The sequence below is a fragment of the Marmota marmota genome, unplaced genomic scaffold (assembly GCF_001458135.2).
Source record: "Marmota marmota marmota unplaced genomic scaffold, marMar, whole genome shotgun sequence".
NCBI classification, from domain to species: domain Eukaryota; kingdom Metazoa; phylum Chordata; class Mammalia; order Rodentia; family Sciuridae; genus Marmota; species Marmota marmota.
The window spans coordinates 1132063-1140901 of record NW_026000222.1 but is presented as its reverse complement, the minus strand read 5'-3'; the positions used below and the strand labels follow the sequence as shown (position 1 = coordinate 1140901).

The following is an 8839-nucleotide window of genomic DNA, read 5'->3' as shown; positions in this document are numbered from 1 at the left end:
CGACGGGGCGGGGCGGCAGGATGGGAGCTCATGCAGAGGCGGGATCTGCTTGGGGCCCAGCCTCTCAGAGTTGGGGAATCCATGTCTTGCCAGCAGTTGGCTTCTGGCCCCATGCACTGGAAACTGGAGGTCCAGGTACCAGAATGAATTTTTTGGGGGGGAGGCGGGTACCAGGGATTGAGCTCAGGGGCACTAGACCACTGAGACACAACCCAGCCCTATTTTGTATTTTATTTAGAGACAGGGTCTGAGTTGCTTAGTGCCTCACCTTGCTGTGGCTGGCTTTGAACTCTCAATCCTCCTGTCGCAGCCTCCCAAATTGCTGGGATGACAGGTGCAAATGGAATTTAAGGGACTCGGAAAGGAGAAGGCAATCCCTGGCTCTGCTTACCCTCTCCTATCCATTCCTAGGAGTGCTGCTCCCTGCTGGGCAAGGGACAGAACCATCAGACCAGGGTCTCCAGAACACTGGCTTAAGAGAGCAAGAAAGGGCAAGAGGCAGATGGGCAACACTCGGTTTACTCCTTGGGGACCAGTCACCAGAGGCCCAGCCCAAACACTCCATCCACACCTGTGGCCTGAGTGCATGGTCAGCCCGGGTCTCAGAAGAGGCACTGCACACACACACCCACAACTGGGAGGGACAGGGCTCCCCAGTGGTCAGGGATCCTCTCAGCAATGGGCTCAGGCCCTAACTCCCATTCTGGCAAAGCCCTGGGTGCTGGCTGGGCATAGTGAGGCACCTGGTAGGATCTTCCTGACTGCCTGGGTGGCCACAGGTGCTCGTGCCCCATCTCCAACAATGACCTGGCCACAGCGTGTTGGCTAGGCCGAGCGCAGAGCAGCCCCACAAGTCCCCACAAATGCACACCAACAGGCGCATGAGCTCCTAGTCCCAGAGTGGCCCCTTGTGCAGGCAGAAGGTGGGGATCCCGTGGCAGAAGTGATCAGGCAGCTGGCTTCGGCAGGCCATCTGGGCCCAGGAGGTGTGTGTGGGGATCATCTAGGATCTGAGGCCCTGGGCCTACCTGGGGGTAGAAAAATCAGTGTTGTCATAGGTGACAGTACCAGCTCAGAGCCCTACTGCTGCATCTTCAAGGGCTAGAAGTCCTCAACAAGGTGAGTCAGACTCCTTGAGGAATAGGGTCGCCAACCCAGATGATGATGCCCACTTCCAGCTGATCCAAGCTGAGCTGCCTCTGCCTGCCAAGTGTGCCCTGGCCTGGGCCAGCCAGGATCCAAGTGCAGAACACACCTCAGAACTGTGGCAACAGCTGCCCGGAGCAGGTGGCCCCAGAACAGAGAGCTGGAATGGTGGCTCTGGCATGCCTGACCACTGACTCGGGACCAGCTGCTCTGGGAAGAGTCAGGGCACTGATCCCGGTGAGTGGGCCCTGGGGGTGGAAGTGCACCACTCACGTCTGGGGCTCCCCAGGAGTTGCCCACTCACGAGTGGCTGCTCTCCTTCCTCCTGTCTTCCCAGGGCCTAGGTCTGATTCTTCCTTCGCCTGCCCAGCCCCACCCACACACTCAGCCCCAAGAGCGCAGGGCATCCCTGAAAGTCTGCTCTGCAAGCAAGGAAAGCCCACCAAGTGCCTCGAAAGCGACAGAGGTGCAGGCCATCTTCGCCATCACTGGCCTCTGCTTCCTGCCTGAGCTGGCAGGGGGCGCGGCCTGAGCCTGGTGTTCAGGAGACAGAAGAGGCCTCACCTGGGTAGCAATGATGTATTGGACACCTCCAGGGCTGGGCTCCATGGCCAGTGCAGCTTTCAGCGTATCAGAGAGAAGAACAGGTGTCAACTGCAGTCCCTTCAGAAACCTGGGCAAAGAGGGCAGGAATGCGCGCACGGCTCCAAGAGTAAAATGTCCAGGATGGAGACAGCGGGCAGGTGGGCTGTCAGGGCAGGAGGTGGGGCAGGCACTGCAGGTGGGGAATGGGTTTCCTTCAGGGATAGGGAGGAAGTCATGAGGTAGACAGGACACAGTGGTCGGACTCCACGCTGGCCCCCAGGGGGGCTCGGGCTTTGTGGATCCTTCCCTTTTCTCTCTTCTGGTGCTGGGATGGAACCAGGGGCACTTCGCCACAAAGCTACGTTCCCCATCCTTCAGTGTCCACGTGTACACATGGCCCACGTGGCCCCAGGCAGGATGTGCCATGGTGCTTGCTGCCCGGCCCAGGCTCAGTGTCATGACCTTCGGTGCCCGTGCCTGGCAGGAAGGTCCAGGGCACTGTCTCCAAGGAAGGACGGAGAAAGGACCACACTCACTTGTCTCCATTCGTCTCTGGGGGGAAGCTGTGTCTCACGGCAGCCACAAACTCAGCCACGGTGTCCTCCAGGGTGAAGATCACAGCGTTGGGGCCCGCATCAAACGTGTACGCCACCTGGAGCCCACGGCAGTCAACCTAGTGCTCACACAGGGCCCATCCCTCCCAGACCCTCTATCTGCCAGGGGGATGTGGGTGTCCAGGAGCCGAGGGAGGCCCGTGGGGAACAAGAATGAGAAGTACTGCCGCCTGCCACTCAGGAAGAGGCAGTGAGGCTGTGACCCGAGGGGCCAGGCAACCAGCCAAGTAGCCCACAGCACCCTGGAGCCTCCCGGCTCTGCCTGCAGCAGGGGTCACGTCTGAGCTGCCCTGCCGCGCCTCACCTTCGTCTGTCCGTGGCAGGCGTTGAAACGGTGCACCAGCTGCACGATCCGTCTGGAGACATCATTGAGGTATGAGATCGGGGGGAAAGTGTCCAGGCAGGTGGCGTGGAACTGGTTGCTGTCCTTCATGGTCAGCTCAGCAAAACCCGGGAAGTCCCGGGCCTGGATGCAGGAGATCATCTCCCGCATGCGCGTCGGCACCACCGACTCTGCCCGGAACTGCAAGGTTCAGGCCGTTCTCCAAGGAGGCGCTGGCTCTGGGACCACAGCGTGGCTCCAGCACAGGCCCCTGAGCGAGAGGCCTGGTGAGCCCCGGGGCTGCCCTCCTGCCCCACTCACCTGGAGCAGGGAGCTGGTCTCCACACTGGTCTGCATGCCCACTGTGCTGCCCATCTGCTTCTTCTCCGCGCTCACCTACGGCAGGCGAGCTGAGCTCTGCTGAGCAGGGAGCTGTGCCAAGCCTGCAGACCCCAGCCCCGACACTCGGCCCTCCCACCACGGGCAGGCAGTGGGGGCCATAGTCAGGTGACCTGCGTTCAGGACTGGCTACATCCCCCTCACAGAAGGGCAGCAGCCCGGCCACATGGGGCCACTCCTGACAGCTCGGCCTTGGGTAGGCTCCTTCAGCCCTGCTGACCCAAGAGCCCAGGGAAGCCTGGAAGGAGCCCAGTTCCTGGTCTCAGCCCAACCTGACCACAGGACAGCGAGCCAGCTGCTGGCCACGCCCTAGGCCACTCACCACAAGGACGAGGACTCGGAGTTGGGGCCAATGTGACTCAGGAGCCACCTGCCGGGCGACACTGTCCTTCCCATCAGCCTGCTCCCCCATCTGCCACTCCACAAAACCCCCGTACAGGCTCCGGCAGGCGCTGCCAGAGCCACGGCGTGCCACTTCGGAGAGGTCGTCCTCAACCCCATAGACCCGGGCCAGGGTATAGGCTGCAGGAGGAGGAGGGCATCAGAAGGGCCGGTACACAGAGCATCCTTATCACCTGAGACTTTCTGAGACGGCAGATCCTGCACAGTGGCTCCCGGGGTCAGCACCCACTGGCTCAGGCACTCCCTGGTTACTTGGCACCTCCCAGGCCACACTAGAGGGGTAGTCTCCTGCAACTACCCAGGGGACCGGAGCCACCGGGGACTGGAGAAAGCTTCTCCAGGGTCAGTGACCAAGTTGGGATCTGGGGGATGGGAAAGAGTCTGGAAGGTCCCTGGAGAGAGATCAAGGCAGGAGGCCTGGGCAGCGTGCCCACTAGGGGTGCAAGTGGCAATGGGAGGCAGGATGTGACAGGCTCTCTAGAGGGTGGTCCTGCCTCCAGGCCTGGCTCACCCACAGCCCTAGTCAGAGGCAGCTCAGAAACTTAGCGGGGCCAGTGAGCACCATTCTGGACTCAGAGACGAGGGTGGTGGCTCGCCACTGTGTGACTGGTGGTGCCACCAGCTGGGGACAGCCTGCCAGAGGTGCCCCAAGCAGAGGGAAGCAGAGCTGAGATTCTGGTGGCAAGAGCTGGACTCCTGCTGAGCCTGCTGGAGGGCCTGACCCAGCTATGCCAAGGCCAGGGCAGCCCCTGCAGCCCTCAGTTCCAGGAGGAAGAAGGTCGCTCAAGCCAGCCTGAGGTGGTTTTTGTCCCAGACTGCAGGGCCTGAGCAGGGCATGTTCAGAGGTGAGTCCTGGACCACAGAGCCTGGCGCTGGCTCCCCACGTGCTGCAAGAGCACAGAGAACAGAGGGGACCTTGCTGTGGACACCTACCTAGGCAGGCATAGCCTGCTGCCGAGGAGGCCAGGCCTGCAGCCGTGGGGAAGTTGTTCTCAGAGGCAATGTGCACCTTGTAGCTGAGGCTCAGAGGCAATGAGTCTCCATCGCCTGTGCTTCTGCGCTTCCGAGCCAGGCGGCGAACTGCCGAGAAGGGAAGACAGTGAGTGGTCCTGCCACGGGGCAGACCCGCGCTGGCGTCTTGCCTGCCAGGTGGCACCACCAGTCACACAGCGGGTACAGCTGAAGAATGACCTCCACCCCTCAGATAGCCCTCCCCGCTCCGGGAAAGCCTGGGCCCCAGCCAGCTCTCTCCCAGTCATATGAATACCAGAAATAATTACAGGATTATAGACTGCTGACTGTATCGATTAGTGAATGTGTACTGACTGAATAGTGAACGACGTTAAGCAACGTGCCTGTGATGTAACGTGAACTGCAAAACTTAGACTTCAGTTAGTGACGTCAGCGTCTACCCCAAGCGTACACCCCAGACCTCACCCAGTTATAAGCTGTAAGCACAACTGAACTAGGACTTAAAAACCCAGACTTCTGGGGGGCGACGGGACTAACAGGCCTCTGTCACTGTTGTCCCCCCTGCACCAGATTCCTCCAGCCTGGATCAAGTTCCAGTGACCTGGACTTAAGACACGTCACTGGTGAGCGCTTGGGACCCTTGAGTGTAGACTCAGTTAGGACTTAGAATTAGGATGTGTGTCTGAAGTGTGATGAGCATTAATAAAACAAATTTGATTAAATCTCACTGCCCCTCAGACTGAGTCTAGTAACTGCTCATGACACCCAGCCACGGGTCTGACCAGGGCAGGAAGGCCAAGGGCCCAGAGGACATGTGGACCCTGGCTTACTCTCTCTCAGGCAGGCCTGGAGGCGTGGCTGCCCCACGTCCTCCTCCTGGCCATTCAGCCAAATACGGTCCTCCGTGAAGTCCTTGCTGATGGTGGCCGTGGTGGTGGTTTTTAACTGGAAAGGAAAACAAGGGCCTCAGGGACAGTGCTGGGCCTCAGGCCCCCAGACATCTTTCTGTGCACAAGGCCTTCCCTACCTGTGACCCTTGTGGCTGCCCACTCATGCAGAGCTGGGCACTGGGAGCCCCACGGGGACCCGGGCTCTCGCCCCGCCCTGGTTCGCCACACACTCCCATCTCTGCACAGAACAGACTGCCCAGGACCTCCTGCACAAGGACGAAGCATCCCAAGGGGACTCCGGGGCTGTCTGCCATGCAGGTGGGAGTGGGCACAGCCCTGGCCAGGGATCCCACGCACAGTCATCTCACCCTGGCCTTAGGTACAAAGCCGCCAACTTTCTGACAGTTCGTGATTACGCATTTGGTATTTGTGGTCAGCACGTTCTCACCTGGTCCTGGTGCAGAGTGACACTCAGTGAGGAATTGATGGGTAGGATCAGCTCCTCATCCCGCTTCCCCCCTGAAACAGACAACCAGAGGCCCGGCCAGGGGGTTCCAGGACTGCACTGCACAGTGGCCCCTGCCCGCTCCCACAGCCCCGCTTGCCTCAGTCCTACTCTCACTGTCCACCTAAGTCCTCCCCTTCCGGCCATGCCACTGACTTCCAGAAGCCCTCCTGGACTGCCCCTCCTCATGGGCTAAGGCCTCCAGCCCACCTCCCTGGTCAGTGACCTGCGGGTCGCCTCCCATTCATACCACAGGTCACCTCGGTGTCTGTGAGGCGCTGAGGTGCTCACAGGTGTGCACAGCCTCCCCATCTGCTGTCCGCCCAAACGGAAGAAGCCCAGTTTTGGAAAGCTCCTCGACTTGCCCAAACCCACTGTCATGCCAAGTCGCAGCAGGCAAAGTCAGCCTCCAAAACCAGCAGCAAAAGGCTTCCCCCAGGAAGCTCACAGCCCTCTCATCACGTCTTGTTCCACACACCCAGGCGCTCAGCTGGCTGTGAGGTCTCTGGGATACGAGACAACACCACTGGTACCTGCCAGGTGAACACCTTTCACAGTTCACAAAGCGCTTCTCAGGCAGTGTGAGCAGATCTCCTTGGGGTCCTAGAGGACTGATCTCAGGGCCAGGGCAGACTCTGGTCCCAGGAGATGGAGCGATGTCCGACACCCGCTCCTCACTGCATACAATTCATGCCATCCAGCAGACTCTCAAGATGAGGGTAAGGCAGACCCCAGGACCTTGGAGCTGCATGTGGCTTGTGGTGTGTTCCTCACCAGCCCCAGCCCCAGCCCCACAGCTGGGAACCAGAGCTGCCCCGGGGCGCAGACCACCGTGTCCGCTCTTACTAGCCAGGGCCAGGAATGCAGCCCACTGAGAGAGCGAATGCCACAGAGGCTGCTCGGCCTTGGCACAGTCTGGATGTCCACCTCTGGGCTGGAATGGGGTGCTCCACCCCCTCTTTCTCAACCCAAAAGGGTAAAGGAGGCTTTCATCTGAGCGGGGCACCTGGACTTCACCCCAGGCAGTGAAAGGTCCTCCCCTTGCCCAGCTGGGTGTTGCCAGAGGCCGGGTGGACACCAGGATCCCTGCCCCCAGTGACAAGACACACCCCGTCAGTGGAGCCTGGACTTGTGCTTCCACCAGGTGGTGTGCAGTCTCAGTGAGAGGCTCCCAAGTAAGACCAGAGCCTCACACAGTGAGAATGTCCAGCTTGTCAGGCCAAGAAGGAGGGTCCAAGCTGAAGGAAGCGACCACCAAAAGTGCCAACTCCATGGATCAGGGTTATCTGGCCAAGTCTGGAAAGCAGCCATGATTTAAAAAAGTGCTTCAATAAGCAACTACAAACCCACCTGAAATAAATAAGAGGGGCTGGGGATAGCTCACTTGGTGGAGTGCTTGCCTTCATGCCCAAGGCCCTGGGTTCAATCCCCAGCACCACCTCAGCAAAAGAAAAGAAAAGAAAAGAAAAGAAAAGAAAAGAAAGAAGCCTCTGCAAAAAACAAACAAATAAATAAAAGATCAAGCTGGCCACACTACACACACCCGTAATCTCGGTGACTTGCGAGGCTGAAGGAGAGGACTGAAGTTCCAGATCAGCCTGGGCAACTTAGCAAGACCATACCTCAAATACAAAACAAGAAGCTACATCTGGGATGTAGCTCAGTGGTAAACTGCCCCTGGTTGAATCCCCAGGACGAACCAGATCAAGAATCAAGTGGAAATGTTAGAGCTGAAAAGGACAATAACTGACATAGAAAGCTCAGTGGACACACTTGATGGAAGGACAGAGAAAAGATTCCGTGAACCAAAGACTGAGTAATATTTCAAAATCAACCACAGTAATAACCTACCACAGTAACACTCCAATGAAGAAAAACCATGCAATATTATCAATACGCACAGAAAAGGCATTTGACAAAATTCAACAGCCATTCATGACAAAAAAACAGAAAAAGAAAAAAAAACTCTCAGAAAAATAGGAATAAAGGGGAACTTCATCAATCTATAAAGAATACCTAAAAAAGAGGCTGGAGTTGGGGCACAGTAGTGGCACAGTTGTGGCACTCACCTAGCACATGCAAGGCCCTGTGTTTGATCCTCAGCGCCACAGAAAAATAAATAAATAAAAGTATTGTGTCCAACTACAGCTATAAAATAGACATTTTAAAAGGAATAAAAAGAACACCTACAGAATGCCTGCAGCCTACACACTTAGAGTAGCAGACAGAACTCCATCAGGAACAAGGCAGGAAAGTTCCCACCCCCACTCTTGCTCTCTTCTTTGACAGAGGCTGGGAGTTCTCACCACTGCCATCAAACGGGAAGGAAAGATGAGCAGGCAGACTAAAAGAAAGATACCAAATAAAATCACCCTTCCTTGTAGATGGCATATTTGTCTCATAAAAAAACCTTGGGGAATCCTAAAAAAAAAAAAAAAAAAAGAGCTAATAAATGAATTCACTAAGGTTGAAGGATTCAAGATTAGTACACAAAAAATGTACTGTTTTTCTATATGCTAGTAATGACCAGTGGGGATGACAATTAAAAATACAACAGCATTTGCCATCAGATAGGGACACAATGTAAGTTTAATTAAATCATACACACTTGTATGCTGTAAATTACACAATACTGATGGAAGAAATCAAAGCTCTAAATAAATTACATACCATGCTCTTAGATAAGAACACTCAACATAGTAAAAATGCTGATTCTTCCCAAATTGTTATGTAGGTTTAACCCAGCACAGATAGAACATATCAAAATCCAAGCAAGAATTTCTATAGAAAGATCATTCTAAAATTTATATGGAAATGCAAAGGAACTAGTAAGTAACCAATTTAAAACAAAGCAGATTTTGTCATTTTTTAATGCAGAGTAATACTCCATTGTGTATAAATGCCACATTTTTTTTTTTATCCATTCGTCTATTGAAGGGCATCTAGGTTGGTTCCACAGTCTTGCTATTGTGAATTGTGCTGCTATGAACATCGATGTAGCAGT

General features: G+C 56.0%; 1 protein-coding gene across 1 annotated transcript in view; it reads right to left on the bottom strand.

Annotated features, from left to right (window-relative positions):
* Positions 1 to 501: 501 nt before the first annotated feature.
* Positions 502 to 8839, bottom strand: part of LOC107150825 (diphosphomevalonate decarboxylase) — a 32008-nt gene continuing 23670 nt past the window's right edge. The window contains exons 3-11 of the mRNA XM_015495966.2: positions 5779 to 5849; positions 5271 to 5385; positions 4402 to 4548; positions 3389 to 3588; positions 2989 to 3063; positions 2650 to 2868; positions 2268 to 2383; positions 1711 to 1819; positions 502 to 1028 (exon numbers count right to left, since the gene is read on the bottom strand). Of these exons, the coding sequence (XP_015351452.2) occupies positions 948 to 1028; positions 1711 to 1819; positions 2268 to 2383; positions 2650 to 2868; positions 2989 to 3063; positions 3389 to 3588; positions 4402 to 4548; positions 5271 to 5385; positions 5779 to 5849 (1133 nt within the window). The 3' untranslated portion in view covers positions 502 to 947. The remainder of the gene's footprint in view (positions 1029 to 1710; positions 1820 to 2267; positions 2384 to 2649; positions 2869 to 2988; positions 3064 to 3388; positions 3589 to 4401; positions 4549 to 5270; positions 5386 to 5778; positions 5850 to 8839) is intronic.